The 23,644-nt window shown below is 33.4% G+C and overlaps 2 protein-coding genes and 1 pseudogene across 5 annotated transcripts; 1 reads left to right on the plus strand and 2 right to left on the minus strand.

Annotated features, from left to right (window-relative positions):
* Window positions 1–904: 904 nt before the first annotated feature.
* LOC146943282 (putative flavin-containing monooxygenase 1 pseudogene) lies at window positions 905–2,183 on the minus strand (annotated as a pseudogene). The gene is made up of 3 exons (XR_015030053.1): window positions 1,960–2,183; window positions 1,475–1,624; window positions 905–1,384 (listed from the first exon to the last, which is right to left on the minus strand). The product of XR_015030053.1 is annotated as a putative flavin-containing monooxygenase 1 pseudogene (transcript).
* Window positions 2,184–2,743: 560 nt separating this feature from the next.
* LAZ1 (organic solute transporter ostalpha protein (DUF300)) lies at window positions 2,744–9,285 on the minus strand. Of its 2 annotated transcripts, XM_085757545.1 has the most exons (7): window positions 9,054–9,285; window positions 8,720–8,975; window positions 8,318–8,620; window positions 8,141–8,229; window positions 6,811–7,072; window positions 4,193–4,441; window positions 2,744–3,387 (listed from the first exon to the last, which is right to left on the minus strand). In XM_085757545.1, the coding sequence occupies exons 2-7, from the start codon at window positions 8,900–8,902 to the stop codon at window positions 3,031–3,033; spliced, it is 1,443 nt and encodes a 480-aa protein (XP_085613671.1). In that variant the 5' UTR covers window positions 8,903–8,975; window positions 9,054–9,285; the 3' UTR covers window positions 2,744–3,030. The 2 variants fall into 2 exon arrangements, with proteins under 2 accessions (XP_085613671.1, XP_085613672.1); XM_085757546.1 differs by having other exon boundaries at window positions 8,720–9,285.
* Window positions 9,286–11,807: 2,522 nt separating this feature from the next.
* LOC146943284 (integral membrane hemolysin-III-like protein) lies at window positions 11,808–14,818 on the plus strand. 2 transcript variants are annotated; one of them, XM_085757548.1, is made up of 4 exons: window positions 11,808–11,939; window positions 12,868–13,576; window positions 13,663–13,746; window positions 14,342–14,818. In XM_085757548.1, exons 2-4 carry the CDS (start codon window positions 12,874–12,876, stop codon window positions 14,452–14,454), a joined length of 900 nt encoding a protein of 299 aa, XP_085613674.1. In that variant the 5' UTR covers window positions 11,808–11,939; window positions 12,868–12,873; the 3' UTR covers window positions 14,455–14,818. The 2 variants fall into 2 exon arrangements, with proteins under 2 accessions (XP_085613674.1, XP_085613673.1); XM_085757547.1 differs by having other exon boundaries at window positions 11,808–11,931.
* Window positions 14,819–23,644: the final 8,826 nt, after the last annotated feature.

Here is a 23,644-nt window from a genome sequence, read left to right on the forward strand (position 1 = left end):
ATTATTGTTTATGCCTAAAAATAATTAATTTGTTAGTCGGGAATTTTAAGGTCAGTTGAATCCCCTTTAGCCAATGAATGATAGTCAAATTAAAAACAATAAAATACGAGAGAGATAAATCTTTTTTCGGGTTCACTAAAGTTCATGCAAGTTGTAGGAATGTCAAAACCGGTCAAATACACGTGAAACCTGACAATTCAACGTTTTATTTGCGTCCCTTGTTTATAGCATCACTACCCAAAGTGACTATCTTCACAGAGGAAAGTTCTAAGGCAATGTCACACACGTGGAAAAGGAAAAAGGAAAAAAACTGCAAGATGGGGAAAACATGTTAAACGTGGGCCGCTACGTACACCCATCAACAGGAAAAATTACGCATTATATGCGAAATTAGTCGATTGAGAGTGAATTTCATTCAAAACACAATCAATCAAATCAATCTATTTTCACAAATTTTTCTTTTATTTTTCTGCTTTACTTCTTACTTATGCAATTCCTGTTTGAGTAGATCAGAAAACTCAATAGTATACTTAACACTCTTTGGAAGAGTTATAAAACATAGTTGGGGAACAAAGTTCGTTTCTAAGCGTAATCGTTTAAAGCGCAAAGAGAGTCAAAGTCGAGGGACATTAATTGATCACTCAACTAACTTTAAAGTTTCAAACACAATCATACACTTGAATTTGGAATTACAAAAGAAAATTGAAAAGACACTAAGCTAATGCCTCTTGAATTTGGAATTACTAAGAAAATTGAAAAGACACTAAGCTAATGGCACTTGAGTACAATCATGTATATCAAATATGTATGTTTGGTTCCATAATTCAAGTTTTATAGCATTGAGACAAATCTGGGTGCTCATAATTGGATTTAAGAAGGATTTGTAGCGGAACCATAGGTTTGAAGTTAAGATCTTGTACAAATTATTCAAACCGTTTAACATAAGCCCCCCAAGCCGAAATTCTAACAGGTTTAGAGAGTTTGATTGGTAATAAAGGGTATTTATTGATATAGGTCGTATGTTGTGTATATGTGGATGTTAGGAACAATAATCCATGGGGCCATAAGGCTCAAATAGCTCAGCAAGGATTCCCTTCTTTCTTCTAGGATTCCATCCCATCCCATGTCTTTGCATAATTGATCGTTGTACCAGATGTGCAAGGCAGCTATGCAAGACCTCCTATAGTACTTCCCAGAGTATTTCTTCAAATATTCATCCCATTTCACCACATCTTTCTTCATTGCCTCGATGCTTGGCAGTTGGAATGTACCGTTCAGAAGCTCTACAATCCAACGACACCTAATCTCTTAGGTATATAGATTAGAAGCACTTTCAGAGAATCCAATCACCGCCAGTTGTGGAATTTTAGGATGTATGCATTCCCTGACATGATCCACAAGGAAGGAATACTTAAAGTTAACTAAACAAACAAGATTTCACTTTACTAAATAATACAAAATTGGCTTCACTGACCTATATAGTGGAAGGGCTGCATTTGGAGATCCCTCTATAAGGTTTTGAAAAATAGGCGAGATAAATATGTGTCTGAGCTTCTTATCACCTCTGAACCCTGTAGCCAATATGACCAAATCTGTCTTGAGAGGTGAGACTTCTCCATCAATAAAAAAACGCACAATTTTTTTTTAAAAAAAATTAATCTTCTATTTCAATTGAAAATAACACTCGTAAAATGATTATTTGTCACCGAAATCAAAATTAGCAATTATTTTTACTAAAGACGTGTTTTTTAACTTAGAAATAGAAACATGGAACATGATTTTTTTTTACTTCGAAATTGAAACATAAAACATGTTTATTTTTCTTTTTTGAGTGGGGGTGAGGATATTGAGCATTTTTGAGTGGGGGTGGGGATATTGAGCAATAATTTTTTATCTTGAGGCCCATCCATTTGAGAGGCCCGGCTCGGTTGAGCTCTTTGCACTCCCCAAAAAACGGTCCTGTCAATCATAAGGCCCTCTTTGCAGAACCAAAACCTTGGCGCTTTCTTCAATTTGATGCTTCCCTCTTCCACTTTGTCAGAGAAATTTTCAGGAAGCGTGGAGAACGAACAAGAATTGACTTCTTGATGAAAGCTATGAGTAGGTACCATTCCAAACTTTGTCAATCGAAGCTTCCTTCTTATATGGCTTTCAAGAGAATGCCCATCTCTGTTGTGCTTAGTTTAATTTTATTATTAGGAATCTAATGATAAAACTTAGCTTAGCAAGGGATTAAAGTTAAAAAAGTAAAACAAATTATTATTAGTAGTAATAGCAGCAGTAAATGGAATTACTATATATATATATATATATATATATATATATATATATATATATATATATATATATATATATATATGGGTTATGATAGAAGACACCTTTTGTGAAGATGTCTTTTATCAAGTTACTCTATGAGCTTTTGCGAAAAGACACCAACTTACTTTTATGAAGGTATCTTTTAGCAAAGTTATAACTAAAAAGTGAAAATCACACCTTAAGATGTTGCTTGATAAAAGACACCACCAAAGGGTGTCTTGTAACAAAACCCTATATATATATATATATATATATATATATATATATATATATATATATATATATATATATATATATATATATATATATATATATATATATATATATATATATATATATATATAACATTCACATGCTAAACAGCTCCAGTAGCATACAATATTTTGTCCCCGACAAATACGTGGCTTATTCTAGCAACTGATGGAACTTTCTTTTTTGGTACAATGTAGCTGTTAGCAGCTACCAGAAGAAACCTTTACAAATACAGAACACGACCAATTATAGTACAGGAACATGGTGATTTCATGTGACAGAAAATGATATACAAAAGATTTCAACCAAACTCTTAGCGCCGAGCATGTTATAAAAGCCAGCCTGAGTGCATGTAACAAACAATTTGTCCCACTAAATACATCACGGCTCAGCGCCAGGTACATAACCCGCCGAATCTAGCAACTTTGCTAAACTAACATAAGCTGTCCCCTAAAGCATTCATTACTCTTTAGTAACCCACCTATGTCCCCTAACCTGATAGCCCCCATAGGTTTGATCACTACTGCTTTCTCCACCACTCTCTCCACTCGTATATCCAGATTTCCGACGGTGCTTCTTTCCCCTCGACATCCCACTATCACTGACACTCCCATTCAAGAGGGGATCATCAATTCCCCGAATCACCCTCCTTGCAGGTGATGATGACACGATGCAACTGTCGTCCTTGATTCTTCTTTTATCTTTGTCATGCTTTTTAATGTTTTGAGATATCCGATATAGTTTTTCATTGAATCTAGTTATCCCCTTTTCCACAGGCTCCACTGCTTGATGGACCGTGAACTTCACATCTTTCACAATCTGAATGATACAAAAAAGAGTAGCAGATAAAAATTAAGAGGATTTGAATATGAAATGCAAAGAAGCTGATATGTATATTACTAATAAAGATAATTCTGGACAGTTTTCAATTTATAGTTGTCTTGAAGGTTCCCAGTAAGTACTTATGCTGTGGTCATGTTCAGAAAATAAACTGATTGTGGGTATGAGGCAATCACTGTAAGTGAACATGTAAAAAAAATATATAAAAAAACTTTAGATAACTAAACCACACAATATGTTTCCATTATTCGTAAACAAACTAATATGAGATCTCATCACCTTGTATCAAACATCATTCTATTCCCACAAATATTTTCTTTTTTAAAAAATATATTAATGCAAACATATTTAGTGTGCCCATCAGGAAATGATTCATGCAAGCATGTTTGAATGACAGTATAGATACTGTATCATCTTTAACAACTTTTCATTGTCTTTTCCCACAGAAAAATACGCTTGTACTTCAACAGTTTGAAAACATTAAAGTAAAATATTCTCTATGACGCAATAACTTCTATAGTTGAGTAGAATGTTTGACCTAATCCCCTTGCAATGATTAAAAAAAAGACAGTTTGTTTCATTTCTGAGTAACTGCGAATTAGTCCCTTTATGACAAGTTCGTAAATTCTTCAGAGGGTTTAAGTTTTCATGAAATGACATAACAATATAATTTCCTAACCTTTACTAGGAACAACAATTTACTGAATGTTTGTTAGCACAGCATGCCAGAAAATAAAAAATAATAATAAAACTATGTAATATTATAGCAATTAATAAAACTTACATATCCACCACCACCGATAACAACATCACGAACACTCTCTCTAATTGTCATCCCACTCTTGGCATCAACGTCAGGTGCAGGAAGACGCAATTTTGTTGGTCTCTCGCTGTCTCTAATCTCATCGGGGTCAAGAGGACAATCAGCAGAGTAATCTCCGAGAACTGAAACACTGCCAGGAAGGCGGTCTCCCATTAGCTCATAAGGCTTTGCTGGAAATACATACAGGTGAACTATGGAAGCAATGCCCATCTGTGCTGGATAAATACATACTACTGTTAAACTTTATTCTTCCTCTTATCTAAAGCGGTCATAAAAATCTTAAACATGAAGATAAGAAGGAATGAACGTTTTACTTGTGTCCAGTTCGAGAACAAGTTCCAGAAACAGTATACAGAAACCTAATAGACGAAGTGCTGACAATCATATACTCATCCCGTGGCATTGGGCTGCTTTGCTTGATTATTAGTAAGATCAATCAAGTTATCAATCACTTGACATAGGTATTTATAAGTTGGAGCTTACAGATTATACCTCTTTCCATGAAAAACAAACAACCACCAAAGTCTTTTTTCACTAAATGGATCAAACGACTCATTAATGTCCTATCATGAATTAGGTTTAATGATAGACTATTTAAATCTAAATCTCTTTTGATGGATTGAACTATATTTTTCCTTGGTCTCTAAGAGCATCCACAATGGTAGTAAACTAACTAGGGTCTTTAAATGGGTCCCACATGTACATGTCATTTATTTATAATTTTTTTAAACAAAAAAAGTATCTATTAAGGACTCAATGACTCCAATGGTACCATACTAAAAAGAGTCTTTAAATAGGTCCACTAATATATACTTTAACATATGCATTTAGAAAATAAATAAAAAGAAATTGAAAAGAAAACGTATCACATGAACTTGAGATGGTAGGACCAACTTTTATATACTTCATTTCCTATTTTAATCGTGGGGCCTGTTAGTTGCCGAAGAGAGAGAGAGAGTCTTTATATGGTTGCCGGTAACTAATAGGTACCCGCTTTTTCCTTCCTCCAATGGGGGTCCTTAATAGATTGAGGCTATTGTTAAGTAAATGAATCCCCATTGGAGATGCTCTGAGTATTGCACTATCCTTCATTTGGTCTACTCTCCAACAAGTGCTTCTACAAGTCTTGCACATACATACTCAATCCAAAATGAGAATCCACCATCTTTTCTTTCAATGAAGCACTCTAACTTACTCTCTAATGATTCTATTCCAAATCTTATCTTTAGATTATTTATTATTACTAGTGTGAAGACATGCACGTCAATGCCGTCTCCCTCACTTATTTCTCGATCTCTCACTTTTCTCCCTCACTTCTTTTCTCTTTTTGTTTTTTTTCTTTCCCTCTTCTCTTTTTCTTCTCTCTCTCTGGAGAGTATGGCTATGACTATGACTAACCGCTCAATGTAGCTGACATTCCTCTTTCAAGTTCCAAGTGGTAACTACTGGAAATTCCAAAATTGCAAGTTGTTATTTAAAAAAAAAACTAGTTATTTGATTGGGAAAAGAATGACAATTGTATATAAAATAGTTTAAATGAAGGGTTAAACAGAAAGAAAAAATGACCACACCAAAACTTCGTATTGCCTTTAAGTCTATGTACAGTTTATTATTAGTCTTGTTGTTACCACTACCACTACCACTACCACTATGGATAACACTTATGTACCATTATGGTATATAGCATACCTTTTAAAAAAATCTATCAAATAAAGCATTTATAAAGTAACATTGGTAGATGACACACTCTAATTGGCCAAATGGTATATAACATTGGTACCATTATGGTACCCAAGTGCTATCCCTACTACTATAATAGGGTGTATTTGTTTCAAGTTATTTTTGTAGATACCTGGGAATAAAATGATAGGAATATGCATTCTCATGTTTGTTACAAGTTTGTTAAATTTTATTCATGGCCTGTGGCTATAGAAGATTCCCAGGAAAAGAAAAAAATTTCCAAAGAAAAGGTAGGAAAAAAGATCCCATGAAGATGGAAATAAGTTCATGTGTAACTACCTAATGACTTCCCAGTTATAATGGTTCCCATGAATATTATAAATATAACCAAACATCTTTTTTAGAAGACACCTAGGAATAAAACTCCCATCTTTATATTCCCGGGTAAGTTATTCACAGGAATAAATCTAGTAAACTTGAAACAAACACCCCAATACAATCACCAAGCTTTAGTATGATATGATATGATTGTTTTTCGCAAACCTAATTCAGTGAAAAACAATCGTGTAATTTTAAAGATTGGTGACAATATAATAATATAATATAAAGATATGCGTGGCATAGATCTATGGACAGACTAATTAATAACAAGTAACTCAAATCATCTAGACAAGTTCACAAGCTCAAATCGCACAATTCACTCGACATAAAGAATCCATTTGGCAGATCAAGTTCACTAAACAAGGCCCTGCATTCCAGACCAGGGAGGAGCAGGGCTTTCGAGTCAGTCATGGTTGAATAAAAATTTCCTCACAACAGTAAGCTGCAAGGCACATTGAACATAAATACTAAAGCAAATGCTTGGGAAAGCAAGCTTAACTCAAGTGAAGGACATCTACCTCAATGCAAATGATGAAATCTTGGACACTTGACTTAAACTGCAAGCCTTGTGCTATGGGACTTTTGAACAAACCAAACGTATATAGGAGAGCAATCGCCACACCTTGCCACCAAGTGAGAAACACAATTGATTTAAATGTCAAAAATTTAGCCAATGGCTTTATATGAGCCAATTCATCCTTTGTAACAGTATAAAACTGAACGAGGCAGTATAATGCCCACGACTGACTGAAATTCAGAACCACTGCCACATAAGGATACCTGCAAATGTAGCAAATAGCTCATGCAGTCAGAAACATCTAAAGTAGCTTTACCTGTCATAGAAGAGCATAATAAGGCAAACTTTAATATGAAGATACCAAACATTTGAACATGAAATTTCAACTACCAAATCCCGAATTATCATATAATCAATTCAATACCACTTTATGCAAGTAATTCACAATAAAGTAAGTAACAAGCAGAAGCAGACATAACCAATGCCATCACTTAAAGAGAGATGCTGAATACCAAAACACAACATCCTAATAATTCTCCTAATTTCTCAAGGAGTAAAGAAAGACAGAAAAGGGATATGCATTTAATACTTCTGAGAGTTTCAAAACCTCCTTTTACGACTTTTTTCTCCTTAAGTAATTAGGAGGAATACAAAGCTAACGTTTTAAGAAGATTTAGCATTTCTCTAGTTTATTATATTTAAGCGCAAAATGTTTCTTCTCCAACAAGGAGGGGAAGAAGCAGCAGCAAAGCTGAAATTTCACAAGAAAAGAAAGCACCAATTACTACATTATCAAACAATAGAGTATCACACTTCACAATCAAGTAGGAGGCACATCTAAGATATGGAGGCCAAGGAGTTAGGTGTGAGCATGTGTTGCTAGCCAATCTGCAACTGGATTGGCTTTCCTCTCCCCACATATAATCTTGAGTCTTGACATTCCAAGACTTTATGCTGGCAAAGAAATCATGTTTTACAACAGCTAAATTACTAACTACTCTTTAAGCTGACATTCTTAACTACTCTTTGTGCAGCACAACCAAAAGGGGAAAATAGTCTAATGAGCTACTTCAGAAATCAACATGAAAACCTTCCCGAGATTGTGTGCCTTCTTCCTATTTTTCCCTCCCTATTTTTCCTGTCTGATAATCCTGTATTGCTCTAAGTTTAAAATGTTGAAGTTTACATGAAACATGAGTAGTTAAATAATTGCGATGTTTGGATAGGTGGAATAGGATGGAATGATTTCCCACTGTTTGGATATTAAAAAAAAAAGGATATAATGAAATGGAAGGTAATAAAAAGAAATAGTTGTGTTGAAAATTGCTTACCCGCATCCTAATTTAAATTCTCCTTCACAGTAGACACCAAAGGCTTCAAGAATAACGGCCAAAATAGCAGTGAAAGATTTGATGATCATCTGTATGTGTTGCAGGAGAGATTTAAAGGAAAGAAGAAGAAGAAAAAAAGGAAAAGGATGAAAAGAGATAGATGAAGAGAATACATACATATTGAACAATACCAAATTTGACAATTTGGTAAAAGCGGGGACCAAGTATCCAGGGTTTAAGGAAGTATTTGATGGGAAAGGGATGTTTAACAATGCCCGGAGAGTGAGAAGAATGGTAGTGCCGAAGAAGAGGAGTTTTAAAAGTAGCACGACCTTCTTTTTCCATAAAGTCAAGAGTCCTGTCTTCGCCGCCGAGGCAGGCAACAAGGTATCTTCCAAAGCAATACATGGCAAATGATTCGTAGCAATCCCTGAGTATCGCACAATCAACACTGATGGATGGATTGACCAAAGATACAAACTGGAAATGATGAAAGTGAGTGAGTGAGTGAGGATTGAATTGAAAATAATAAATTCATATATATATATATAGAGAGAGAGAGGGAGAGAGAGAACTTACAGATTCAATAGAGTAACAGGGAACCATAAGAATAACTCCAATCAAAAACTTCTGCTCCTCGGGATTCTTGTAAGAGGAAAGATGCTCCAAAAGAAGATAGAGAGAGAGAGTAACAGTGGTGAGGAGAAAGGCAGCTCCGATTACAGTTGCCCATACAGGAGGCGAGTAAACCAATTCCGTCATATTCTATTCTTCTTCTATTTGAACATTATACTTATTATTATTATTATTATTATTCCAAAATTCACCTCGTCACCTGTTTGAACATGTTAGTTAATGATATCAAAATCGCAATCAGAATCAGAATCAGAATCGGGAGTCAACATATACTTACCTTAACAGAGATTGATTGATATCGAATGAAATGATAGATATGAACGATCCGCGACACCAAAAAAAGGAAGAAGAAAAAGATGAAGGATAAGGGAATTAATCGAGGAAAAGAAGAAGCAGTTACTTATTAGGTCAACCTTATCCTCCGTCGTCGTCAACTCTTCCTTTCCTTTTCGCAACCCACCTCCGTCTACTCTCCGACCTCCTCTTCTGTCATTATTCTTTTTCGGCACAATTAAAAACAATGTTTTTTTTTTATATCGATATCCGGTCTAAGAAGGGACTAATTAACACGTCAAATCTCACCATTTATTTGTAGGACATCGTCTCGTTTAAAGGCAGAGCAGTTTTGTATCCTTAAAAATCTCTCTAGTTATCCTATCGCATCTTAAATTGACCAAAATATCCTTAATTCTTTCATAAATTTTCAATTGTATTTTTTATTTTCCCGATTTCTTCATCTCTTCCTCTTATTTTCTTCTTCATTCATCTCTTTTCTATAATTTTGTCATTACAACCCTTATATCTTATCAAAAATTAAAATCGTGGATGTGTCTCGAGAGTGGGAACGGGCCATTTCATCAACATTTGGGAAGATAATTGTCTTCCTCTTGAGAATGGCTACAGAGTGTGGTCTCCAAAGCCACCAAATACTAAACTTTCCTAGGTGTCTCAACCTATTCATCATGATCTTGGAATTTGGAATGCACCGTTGATAAATGCAAATTTCTTGCCTTTGAAGCCATGCAAATCCTTCAACTCCCTTTGCCAACATCAGCACATATGGATTCTCAAATTTGCGACCTTAGGAAAAAAGGCATTTTTTCGGTTAAAAGTGCGTATCATTTTCCATTAGGAAGTGGGAGGAATCTAATCTTTCTCAAACTTCTACTCGTAATTGCAACTCTGAGTGCTGGTCAAAGCTTTGGAACATTCGCACCATCCCATAACATATTCATCTTGCTTGGAGAATTTTTCATGATAGTCTCCCCACAAAAAAGAAGTTGATCTGTAAAGGAATGATAATTGACCCTTTTTGTTCTCATTGTGGTAGTGTTGATGAAGATTTGGACCATGTCTTTAAAGGGTGCATCTGGGCAAAAAAAAGTGTGGTTTCACTCTCCTTTGGGTGTTCGATTAGAGGATTCCCCCCTCCCTTTTATATCTTGGCTCGATCATGTCATTTCTCATTCAAATTAAATGTCATCTCATATGTTCTTTCTTTATGTTATGGTATTTGGTTTGCTCATAATAAGTCATGTTTTGATGGGAAACAAATTCTTGCGGAGGATATTGTTCGTAAGGCTTGGACTATAGTAGATGACTATAATTTAATGTCGAACACACTTGTAATATCTGATAATCCGGAGCCTTCCAATTCCCCCATTTCTTAGAACCCCCCCGCCTCCACATTATTATAAAGTTAATGTTGACGTTGCCGGTCCGATTAACAATATGTGGGTATTGGTGTTGTTGTTAGAGATTCATATGGAAATGTTGCAGCAGCTACATGGTCTGCTGAAGCTCTTCCGGATCCTGATATCGACGAGGCATTGGGTGTAAGGCTAGCGATTCAGTTTGCTCTAAATATGAGATTTTTTCAGGTGATGTTTGAAGGCGACTCCCTAAACGTGGTATGTGGTTTCCACAACCTCTCAAATAATCAATCTTACTTTGGTATGATGTCTGCTGATTGTAATCGTCTTAGTTCCCCTTTTAATTCATTTTCGCTGAGTCATGTTAAACATAGTGCTAATATGGCGACTTATTTTTTAACTAAATTTGCTTTAACTTCCTCAAATATAGTTTTCAAATACTAAAATTTCTAATGAATAAAATATATAGATTACTTCACACCCTCTTGCCTTGGGACCTCGACATTCGATTCTCAATTGTTGTGGTACTTTAACCCTCGCTAAACAATATAGGAGAATGTTAATCAGCGCCCCAAGTGCAATGGTTAAACATTTAAAAGAAGTAAGTTTTTATAAAAAGTTGTGTAATCATTACTTTATCAAAAGTAACATCATATGTTTAAAAAACAAAATTTCTATTTGTAGATGGAAAATGTTAACTAGTGCCCAGGGGCACTGGTTAAGGAAACCAAATATAGCATAAGTACTTTGGAACTTGTGTAGTAAAAATTTAAAAAGTGTAAATAATGATGTTTTCAATGCAAATAATTCCTTTTTTTGTTTCCTTAACTAACTAGTGTCCGGGGGCACTGGTTAACAAGATCCTTTATAGATTCTTTAACCATTGCCTTGAGGGCACTAATGAGCAAGACCTAATGATATACTCCCTCCGGTCACATTTATAAGAAAAAATGCATTTTTTAGGTTCATTGAATACATAATGTATTCGGTCTATATATTGACCAAATACATTAAGTATTGAATGAATCTAAAAAATGTTTTTTTGCTTATAAATGTGACCGGAGGGAGTAAGTCATAAAATTTAATTATTCAAAGTCCATAAAAAATGCTTGGAACTGTAATTATTAAGTTTTTCTATAAAAAAAAAATAGTTATTAAGTTGAGCTTTATTTGCTATTCATTATTAGTGTTTTAAAATTTAAAATAAAATTATTAAGAGTTTTTTTTTTTTTTTTTTGAGAGAAAATTATTAAGAGAGTGTTGTCTATCTATTTTTTTATAAATAAAGATTTAAAATTTGGTACGAAAACAAACAAAAAACACATGTTGATTACTAAATTGACGGGGATTGAAATAGAAAAAGAAAAAGAAAATGACGGAATTGAGATGAGAAGTGGAGGCAGAGCAGAGTATTAGTAATTAGTAATAAACATCTTTCCTTCATCCACTCACTCATTCGCGCCGGACGCCGCTTGATATCATCATGTTCTCCACATCTCTCAGGTAGTTAGGTTATCTCTCTCTCTCTCTCTCAATACTCCATGATTGATTAATCGTATTTGTTTCAACAATAATAATAATAATATGGGATTAGCTAGCTAGCTAGCTAGGGTTTCATGATATCGTTCATGGACTACTGCTATTTTTGGATAGAGCCTGTTGTTGTTCCAATATGTTTTCCTTTTAAATACATGTCCCATGGATTGGTTGCTATTTTCAGAAAATTTCATTAATTAATTATGAACTCTATTGTCTCCTCTCTCATGCAATTCACCATTACGCAATATACAATTACTCATTATCATTGGAAATAGTCTTTGTTTCTTTTCAGTTATAATTTTTAATAGTCGATGTTAGAAGCCACAAATTCGAGCTTCACTATTACCGTGCACTCTCCACATAATCTGATTTTCCCAAACACACTCAATACCAGCAGAGTTAGTTCCAGGTAGTTAGAGTGAGGGCATGCTGGAATTTTGGAATTAACTGTTGGGTTGGGAGGATATTGTTTCCTCAAACAACCGGAGCTGCTGTCTCTGTCATTCATTTCATTCTTGGGTAGGTAGGGGTGGCCGGGTGGGTATAAACTAAAAATGAAATGTGCTATCATATAAAGTCAAATTTTCTAAAATAAAATGTCATGTTTAATATCAAAATGAAGTCTAACTTGAAACAATAGAGTTCTTCATTCATGCATAGAGGAACCAAAAAACACAACTATGTCTTCCTTGACTCATCCATATGCTCTGGAGATAATGCATGAACATCAATTTCTATAGGAGAAGCTGTGACTCTTTGTTTGACAAATGGTTTGTCTTGGAAATAGACATATGGGACTTGTTTATCATATTTCTTCTGCACAAATTGTCTACGTTAAATTGTTCTCAACTTTTTTGTTTTGTTATTTATACCTAGCTAATATCTTACTTTTTGGGACAGCTGGAGATGGTTCAACAAGGTATAGATTCTAGATTTTGTGAATATAATTTGGGCAATTCTAAAATGGATTTGCCCAATGGCGATAAACAGTTGGTTGTTTTGAAGAAGACATCATTGAAAGATCTGCAGAATGATAACAAAAACATGGTGCCAACCTCTGTTGGAAACTCTTCATTCTTAAAGGATAAGGATCCTGGTACTGATTCTAACAGAGCTACTGGCACCAAGAGACCCTCGTCTGACTACCCAGTGATCCACCATCTCCAACAATCTCCAGGCAATAATGCTGCAAATGGACATCTTGTGTATGTCCGTAGAAAATCAGAAGGAGAAATGAGCAAAAGCACTGCTTTTGAAAATACTAGTATTAATGGTTGTTGTCCTCATTCAAGGCAACTTTATTGTGAAGAGGAGACTGCTCAACCAAAACCTCAGATAAAGGAGCCAAAGGTTTCCTGTTTGCCAGCATTTGCACCTTTTCCTATGGCATCTTCAATAAGCACATCTGGAAAGCCTTCGATTCCTATTTCGCTTGGGAGGTCTGGCATGATGTTGACACCAGTCGAGTCCAATTATGTGGCAGCTTCTTCTGTACATACCATTGGAAATCCTAAGGTATTTAAAAATGTGCACTGGGAGGAGCAATATCAACACTTGCAGATGCTTTTAAGGAAATTGGACCAATCAGACCAAGCAGAATACATCCAAAGTATGTCTAGGAACAACACAATAATTCTCAAAAGCTTTCTTACACAATTCTTGTTATTTTATTTGGTTAATTTCATCCTTTGGCAGTGCTTCAATCTTTGTCTTCGGTTGAACTTAGCAGACATGCTGTTGAGTTAGAGAAGAGATCAATTCAGCTTTCACTTGAGGAAGGTAATAGAATTGTTGTTTCACTTGTTTCATTTGCAATCACTGACTTAGAGATGACGCTTACTCATTAGGATGGAGAGTGCAGAGTTAGGCATTAAATCAAATCTTATGATTATGCACTATCAATCATGCTTGTGGTAGTTCAGTTAATGTGAGCAAGTCTTTGAAATACTCTTTTATGCCTGACACCCATCTACCTTTGTTTTATTTTGTTACATGTTTATGTTTTTCATTTTGTTATGACTCTGTTTACTGAAACTGATTGCTTTATAGTTTATTCCACCTCCTTGTTTTGCTTCCGCCTATATTTTATGCTTTAGACTTATGGGAGAGAATTCTCAGAACTGTGAGATGTTTCAACTTTTAACAGATTCAACTTTTTGTTGTTGTCTATTAGTAGCATTTTTTGCTATGTCTAGAAGATGGCCTGTTGTTGAAATGATATGCATTGTCAGCGTCCCCGACATCACTTCATATATCCATAAAAATACTTTCTTCACCGGCTGACTGTGTTTTAGTTTTAGCAAATGGCATATATTTTGAGACAACTGGAAGCTGATGATTTTTTTTTCCTCACTTATTAACTCATCAATGACAGCAAAAGAATTACAACGTGTTGCTGTTTTAAATGTATTGGGAAAATCGGCGAAGAACTTCAAAGCACCAGCGGATCATGACGAGTATTCAGACAAGTTAAAGACATCGTCATGAACTTTCACCCATTCTGCTGCAGTAAATTTCGTCAGGTGATGGAAAGTATCAGATTGTTTACTGTGTGTAGTCATAGTGTAGCTGATTGTTTTTAATCTCATGGTTATCTTGTTGACGAAGAAAGTATCTTGCATCTCTTTGTTATTGTCATGAGAGTATAAAAAGGGGGATTGTTTGTACAATTTGTTACTCATGTTTCCAAGTCATCAGATTTTACATTCTATATCAGTTTAGACGGAGGTTTTGTGAACCTTTACCTCCCGTGGCCTGTATGATTCGGATATCCGTCTTAATTGAACACTTGTTCAACAATCAATCTACAACTACTGAAAATGAAATACAATGTCTATCTTTGAGTTTGACACTTCTTTTCTATTACTCCTTTGATTTCCCGAGTTAGGATTCTCTCCATTTCTTAATGGAGGTGTCCATTAATATAGTTTTATCCTCCCTTCAATTGTTATTACAAGAAAATTTAAAAAAATAAAAATTGGTCTTATTTATAAGAAAATGTCACAACTTTTAAAATGTAGTTTTTATTGCTTAAAAGATTTTTCTATCCCTCAATTAATATTTGTCTTTTTAATATTAGTGGATGTATTTAATGGCTAACAATTTTTATGGGTATATTTGCAAAAGAATAAAAAAAGTTACCATAATTAATAATTGTATTGATTTAAATGTTTTTTTTTTGTTTTAAAGAAATTTCCTCCAATGTTGTATGCTATCCAGTGTTGGCAATGAATTGAGCCAACTTGACAATTGACGAGTTGAATTTGGTTCATGAACCCAATGAATTGAGCCAACTTGACAATTGACGAGTTGAATTTGGTTCATGAACCAAATGAGTTGAATTAAGCTAAAACTTAAGTTCGTTGACTAAATGAGGCGAATTTGTAATAAAAATCTGAATTTTAGTTTATTTGATTCGGATGAACTTTTCATAATGTTCGAGACATGTTTGCAAATAAAATCACTCAAAAATGTAAAAGTTTAAGGATAATTAACAAATTTAAATTTTTCAAGGGATTAAAATTGTGCGATGGATTCCCCGTGAGCATGACTCAATTGGTAGGGATATTGCATGATATATACAGGGGTCGGAGTTCAAACCTTAAACTTTCAACTTATATACGTTAAAAGGTAAAATTCTAACCACAATGTTACTTGACAAAAAAAAAATGTGATAAATTGAGCACATGTTTATAGGATGCAACGAAAAACAAAGTTTGATAATTTTCTAGGACAAAAAACGTATTTAACCTTTTATAAACAAACTTTATGAGGCGCAAGATAGAATCCTGCTCTTTGCCCAAACTGTTTTGCTCACTCCCAAAGTAAATGTCCAAAATGCCCCTACGTGGCTTAAGTCACGCTAGTGTATAATTTACGTGTCTTAAGTCACGCAACATGACTTAAGTCACACACCACTGAGCCTTAGTGCGAGTTGAGTCACACTAGTTGGCCGGTGGTCAGAACTGAAGAACAAACGTGTTTTGGTCTTTGGTTTGTTTTTCAACATCCAATCCACTCGTTTTTTACCAAATTTTACGCGTTTTTTGACCACATTAATGGTGTTTACAACCTATACTACCATTCCCACCTATAAATACCCCTTCATACTTCCCTAATTCCTCACACCCTATCACTTTCTCCCCCTCCTAACTCTCTCCCTCTATTTCTCTTCTTTCTTTTTTTTCTTCAATATTCTCTTTGGGGGCAAAAGTGATCAAACTTCTTCGGGTAAAATAGTGAGTAGCCGTTTTGGGGAAGTGATCGACCATTGGGATAAGTTTAAATCTGCTTTTTTTAACCCTAGAAACTTTTTACCGTGGGTAAAAAGAATTTCTTGGGGTAAAAAAAATACCAGATTTAAATTTAGCCCAAGGGTTGATGATGTATTTTCCCCAAGAAGGCTGTTCACTATTTTACCCCAAGAAGGTTAGTCACTTTTTACCCCAAGAAGGAGAAAATTAGTAATGAATTTGAATAAATTATTGTATGAATTATTGTATTGTATGAATTATTAATAAAATGAGATATTGTTATATGCCTCAATTTTGTTAATTCCTTTTTATTTTATATTTGCTTTTATTTTCTAATGTTGTATTTAATGAATAAATATTAATGTAATTCATTTACTTTTATTTATATTTGTATTTATTTAATGAATAATATCGAATCAATATTTATTTTAAGTGCACAAATAAATTAGAATAAAGTAAATAAAATAATTTGAATATAGTAAATAAAATAATTTAGATTAGTGTAAACAAAATAATTTAGAATAAAGTAAATAAAATAATTTAGAATAAAGTAAATAAAATAATTTAGAATAAAGTTAATAAAATAATTTGGAATAAAGTAAATTAAATAATTTAGAATAAAGTAAATAAAATAATTTAGATTAATGTAAACAAAACAATTTAGAATAAAGTAAATTAAATAATTTAGAATAAAGTAAATAAAATAATTTAGATTAATGTAAACAAAATAATTTAGAATAAAGTAAATAAAATAATTTAGAATAAAGGCCTAATTGAAAATAATTTAGTGCATAGGTTTTATATGCACTAAATGCAGTCAAGAAGCGGTAAAAAAAAGTGTAAAACTCAATAAAACCATGGTTGAATAACCGACCAAAGTCCAAAAAACGTGTTCTTGAGTTGTGACCACTGGCCAAACTGACGTGAGTTAACTCACGCTAGTGTTGACCTGGGCATGAGTTAACTCATGCTAGTGTTAAACCTTTGAGTGTGTGTTGTTTGAAAATGAGGCAGAATGAAGCTCTGCCTGGGCTAATAACAGTACGTAGCGTGAGTTAACTCACGTTGCGTAACTTAAGCCACGCTACTCTTATAACTGGCGTGAGTTAACTCACGTTACGTGAATTAACATGCGTAAGGGCATTTTAGATATTTACTTTGGGAATGAGCGAAACCATTTGGGTAAAGAGCAGGATTCCGCAAGATATGTGTGTGTGATGGGGAGGTGCGGCTGCCTTGTCTTTTTCTCAAACCCAAATCGCGTCCAACCCGACCCATACAAGCCTATATAAGTCTCTTGTCCACGTGGCTGCTGCATAAAAAAGTTAAGGTGACAAATCTTTTTTTTAAATGAGGTGACAAATCTGTATCAACCAATTTTCCTAAAAAAAATCTATATCAACCAATTATATTTTTTAAATCATTTTTATTAAAAAATATTTAGGTAATTTTTTAGTAAATATAAATCAAATATATGAGTTGTTTGTACGGATTTTTTAAAAAAAAATTTGACATTAAATAATTTGAAGGTTATTTTAAAGAGATTTTATAAGAAAGATAAAAGAAGAAGAACCAAAATTGTGTTTTTTTTGTGTTCGGGGTTCGAACCCCGGACCTTACATATATTAATTTTGCATTGTTTCTATCAATTGAGCTAAGTTACAAGGACAAAATTGTGTTTGTTTATCACAAAATTGTGTTTGTTTATCGAAACAAAAACCATTTCTTACAAAAAAAAAAAAAGATTGTCAAATAAAAGACAAAAAATGATATACATGTCAAGTTGTTTTTTCTCTAAAAAAAATGTCAAATATTTTTTTTAGGCATGTCAAATAATTAGAACTGGGTAAGATTGTATTTTAGGTAGTTATAAAGTTTCATAATTAGAGATAGAGAATAGAAGATTATTTTTTTTAATGATTTTATAAAAAAAAAATCAAAATCTATTTTTTATTTGTTTATTGTAGTAATTTTTTTCTTTATATAAATTATTTAGTTTATGTGTACGTAAATCATAACTATATAAAACGGATTTTTTGATCGGTTCTTTTCTCTCTCCTCTAAGAAATCTTTTTTGTTGCAAAAGACACAAAATAGTAAAAAAAAAAAAATCAAAGACGTCAAATGATTAAAACACGAAACGATTGTGTTTTTGCTAAAAATTAAGTAATTAGATAATAAATTTCATAATAAATCAGAGTATCTTTCAATCATAAATGGAATGCTACACTTCTTAGAAATCGTAAAATATAATAGATACAATTTATCCTTCAAAAATTATTCAACTTAATCTTTAAATTTCGCAGCGGAATTAGTTCAACATCATAAAAGTCTTTGGCACGCAGGCCTCATCATAAAAATCTCATAAAGTCTTTGTTCATCATTTGTTTCATGAAAATTCAAAAGCAATACGTAAGGAATAGAAAACAGTAGCATAATTCTCATCCTGTTACGTATCAGAGCACCTACGACACATGTGTGAGGAGTATACTCACGACCGCCTCTAATCTTGGTTACCTGCAAGTTACCCATACGAAGAGCAACATTTTCAAGCAGAAGGGGTGAGATTTCACAAACAACAATATTAAGCATATAATTCATCAAATTATATTTAACATCATAACTTCAACATCATATCAAACAATAATCATACAACATCGTATCATCATCATAAACAGTTTCATAATCAAACATCAACGTCAACTTCATGATCAACTTATAAATCAATCTTAACAACTCGACTCGACAATGCAACTTGACTCGACAAATGCAACTCTTATCATCTTAAATCATCTTGATATGCAAATGCATGTGGTACCAATATAGGACATCAAGCCCCCAACATATTTGAGCGTAAAAAGGCTCCAGAGCATCAAGCCCCCAACTTAATTGAGCAAAAGCTCCAAGGCATCAAGCCCCCAACGTATTTTTGAGCAGTAGCTCCAGGGCATCAAGCCCCCATCTTTAATGAGTATGCAATGGACTCAACTTCCTACAACTTAGACAACATCAAGAATATCTCTTATGATTCCAACAACTTGGACAACGTCTTACATCTTTACATCTTAGACCGACTCATGCAACTTGGTTTAATAACAACAGCAACATGTCAGCTGTAACATCCCTAATTTTCATCAGTTATATATCTCTATGTATATATGTCCGTTTTAAAATCACTAACTATTATTTTAAGTAATTATATGAGTACATATGTACTAGTAATTATTGTGATATTTTTAGGTCCTAGTTTAATGATGAATGTGTATATTTATATTTTTAATTACTCCTAGCCGTTGTCTCACTTTAATTAATTATTTTATAGATAGTTATATTACCATCTCCCTCCCACGTTCTACGTAACTTCAGCATACGATCCCTCCTAAAGAAATGGAACTTTGAGAATAAGACCATGAGGTATTCCACGTAACTCCACACCCCACTTCTCTTTATTAACTTCTCTTCATTAACTTCTATATATTAGTATATACAATGTCGCACCAATCCAAACCAACAGAAATGGAATAAAGCCATGAGTTTTCTCATCGTACACTTAAGAGATTTCTACACTTTTTCCTCTTATTTTCTTAAATGCTACAATTTGCACAAGCTTCTGGGTAGATGCGTACAACCTTCCATTGACACCTCCATTCTAGTCACTTCTTCATCTCAAATAATTCTTAGGGTGCACCAAGCAATACCTAGTATCTCTCTTGGTCATATTTGCGTAAGTACCTAGCCAAATACTATTCCAATTCCATTCTATTTGCTTTAGTTCTGTAATGCTAATCCTAAAATATTTATGTTGAAGCTTTCAACCTCCTCCCTTTGAGATATCAATTTTCGTGGCCTTAGAGTGTGATAGAAAGGAAAGCTCTTCAAGTAAGGGCTTTTTCCCCATACGTCCATACTAAGTGTTAGGGCTTTGTTATGAAATAGTGGTAGCAATTCTTGTCTTTTGAAAAGAAAAAAATAATTAAAAATGTATTTTAAGGTTACAATTTAATCTTTTCTAAATGTGATTATTTAATTATGTTTTATATGATAATTGTGTGATGAGGTTGTGTGATGAGGAACGGTATAATTATTTTATTTTATTATGTTTTATATGATTTTGTGATGCTGAGAAAGATGAAAATGCGAGTTTGACTTTTGGTTGTGTGTTTGGTGATGCGTTAATATTTGACTGTAATTGCCTTAGTGACGGGTTATAATTATATTTTGTGTGGTGCCTTAGTGGCGGGTTATAATTATATTCTGTGTGGTGCCTTAGTGGCGGGTTTTAGTCTGCATTTTCATGATCATGCATGGCATATGCATCTGTGTGGTGCTTTAGTGGCGGGAATTGCAATTATATTCTGTGTGGATGCCTTAGTGGCGGGAATTGCAATTATATTTCTGTGTGGTGCCTGTGTGGCGGGTTATATCCGGATCATATAGTTATAAGAGCATGCATCTTATGCATAATTGCATCGAGTCTGTTGTATACATGTGATTGATGATTGACTTAAAACTATTTTATTGCAAACAAGATGTGTGTGAACCTTACTTTGAAGCATGTGACTTGAATGTAATTTTCTTAATTCTTTTTATTGATAAGTTTTGATATTATCTATTTTATGACATCGTTTTCTGGTGCTTTGAGTATGAACCAATTTGGATAAGGAAATTGACCCTTACATTAATATAATGTTGTAGGTACCAAAGATGATATGTGAAGTTTGTGATGAAAGCGTACGCGGGGATAAAAATTGGTTTTTTTATTGAATTGTAATTTTAGAAGTAATTTTGAAGGATATTAGTTTAAAATTTTTTATTAAATTATGTAAAGAATTTTGTATAGGTTTTGCTAAGAATTTATTATTGATGATAAAAAAGGAAATAGTGGTAATTTTCGAAAAAATGAGAATGAATTAGGCGTAATGTCTTGGATTAAAATCCGGGGCGTTACATCATGGTATCAGAGCAATAATCCTCGGACAAATATTTTTTGGGTGGGACGATTTTGAATGACGCATGTTTTGATTGATGTATGTTTTGATTCTTTGTTGTTAGTCTTGCCCTTTTAAGTTGCTATGCTGATTAATTTAGTGACCGAATGTTCTTGTATTTTATGTTTAAGTGATAACTCTCTATATATATTGCCTTTAAACCTAAACTATTAAGTGTAGTTGACACACTAGTTTTCACATTATCGTGCTATTTTGCTCTTGTACTCAACATAATATATGGTATCTATGTAATATTAGATAGTCTTTTGAGCCTTAAATTTAGCAAAGAGAACTAGTTAGTTAGCCATTCTGGTCTTAGATCTCTTTTGTTTTTTAGGGGAGGCGTATAGTAGTTTTGTTTTCACACATGTTTTGTGACCAATACTCTTTTACAAATAGTACATATGTATGCATTCATTGAAGCCAAAGAATTGTGTTTATATATGATATATCTTAAACAATGATGTAATGATACTTAGGCAGTAGCATTTCACACACTATCTATACTAGCTTTATTTGAAATCTATGTTTTATAGTGGGAAGTGTAACGCCCTCCTTTTTATTTAATTATTTTTATTAAGTTAGAGTCTATTTATGTGATTTATTTAAATATGTGATGTGTTAGTATTTTATTAAGTGGCATTATTCTATTATTTATTAGAATATGAGAATTTTTAGTGTAAGTAGAATTGGAGGTTAGAATAGAAAGAAGAATAAGTTATTGGGCCTAAATAGATTTAGGAAGAGTGATTAGTATTATAAATACAGAAGCTTAGGTTAGAACGAGTTTTACGTTAAACAGCTTTTTGGAGAAAGAGGAGAAAGAGGAGAACTCCGAGAGAGAGAGAGAACCCTAGGAACGAAGAACGCTGCTTTGATTTCAGAAAAACTATCTAAGGTAAGAGTGAGATTATCTTTCACTAATATTAAGTCTGTAGATCATTAGATTGCATCTAACATGTTTTAGGATGAGTTTGTGGAGATTATGAGAAATTAGGGTTTGAGTGAGAATTGATGATTAGATGATTGCTGAATTGATGTATGAGGGGAGTTTTATTCATCATAAGGGTTGTGTACTCATGTGGGTAGTGAAGGGTTGTTAATTTTCATTATTTCCTTATTCTTTGAATGAATTAATGTTAAATTCATGTTATACAATACAGTTGTGATTTTAGGTATATTCTTGTCTCTAAATTCACTATTTTTATGTGTTAAATTCGTAGTTGATTGAGATTATATTCATGTGTGCTGTTTTGTGCTTCTCCCCAGTTGTTCGAGTTGTATGTGTTGTTCATACTCTCTGTTAATTTATAAACCGTCTGCACTTCTTCGGTAGTTGGGAATTGCATATTGATATAGATTAATTTTTCTTTTGTTTTTCAAAACATGTTGATATGATTCCTTTTTCTTACGTTTCGATTTCCTTTTGATTCTTAAATACATGACTGTATATCGCAATATATACTGCTAGTTGTAGATCGGTTTGCAAGTAATATTATTAGTACGGATTTCATATATATGTTTCATCATGACTAATTTGATTGACCACGTGAATCAAATTTCACTTTGATTATTTGAATTAAGCCAACTAAATCAATTTCGAGTATTTTTTTTTGTTGCTAACTATTTTCAAAGAGATTTATGAATATAATAGTTATAATTGAAATTATTTCTACCATTTTTAAATGTATTATTTTAAGATGAGTGATTAAATATATTATTTGATGATGTGTGATTTAAAGATATGTTATATAAAGATGTGTTATTTAAGGATGTGTGATTTAAGATGTGTTATATTATGATGCTGATATGATGTGACTTTATAAGTGTTGCATATGTTGTTGTTGATCTTATTTAAGATGTAAATGTCGGTCTAAGTCAAAGAGTTTGTTAAGTCGTCGAGTCGTTATGAAGTCATCAAGTTGTTAAGATGTCATGTTGTCAAGATGTTAAGATGTCATAGATGTTCATGAAGTTTCTAAGACGTAAGATGTTGAGTCCATGCATACTCATTTAAAGATGAGGGCTCATGCCCTGGAGCTTTTGCTCAACCACGACGATGGAGCTTTTGCTCAACTACGACGATGGAGCTTTTGCTCAACCAGAGACGAGGGCTCATGCCCTAGGAGCTTTTGCTCAATAGCGACGAGGGCTTATGCCCTAGGAGTATATTTATGCTCATAAGCGACGAGGGCTTATGCCCTAGATTGGTACCACATGCATTTGCATTTTCATGATGATTCAAGATGGTTTAAGACGTTAAGAGTTGCATAGTCGAGTCTAGATGCATTGTCAAGTCAAGTTGTTAAGTTGTGATGTTTTAACGAATTACTTTGTGATGCCTTTTAGTAAGATGATATGTGACGATGATTGTGACTGCTATATGATGATATATTGCTAAGATGAAATGATGATGTCTATGTATTTGATTGTAAT

This window comes from Medicago sativa, chromosome 3 (assembly GCF_051527215.1).
Source record: "Medicago sativa cultivar Bolivia chromosome 3, Bolivia_mono, whole genome shotgun sequence".
NCBI lineage: Eukaryota > Viridiplantae > Streptophyta > Magnoliopsida > Fabales > Fabaceae > Medicago > Medicago sativa.

Coding starts and splice junctions, on each gene's coding strand:
- LAZ1 (XM_085757545.1), bottom strand. CDS start 8,902: ATGACGGAATTGGTTTACTCGCCTCCTGTATGGGCAACTGTAATCGGA. Junction 4,442..6,810: donor ATTTCATCATTTGCATTGAG/GTAGATGTCCTT, acceptor TATCCAGCACAG/ATGGGCATTGCTTCCATAGT. Junction 3,388..4,192: donor TTATCGGTGGTGGTGGATAT/GTAAGTTTTATT, acceptor TGTATCATTCAG/ATTGTGAAAGATGTGAAGTT.
- LOC146943284 (XM_085757548.1), top strand. CDS start 12,874: ATGGTTCAACAAGGTATAGATTCTAGATTTTGTGAATATAATTTGGGC. Junction 13,577..13,662: donor CCAAGCAGAATACATCCAAA/GTATGTCTAGGA, acceptor ATCCTTTGGCAG/TGCTTCAATCTTTGTCTTCG. Junction 13,747..14,341: donor TCAGCTTTCACTTGAGGAAG/GTAATAGAATTG, acceptor CATCAATGACAG/CAAAAGAATTACAACGTGTT.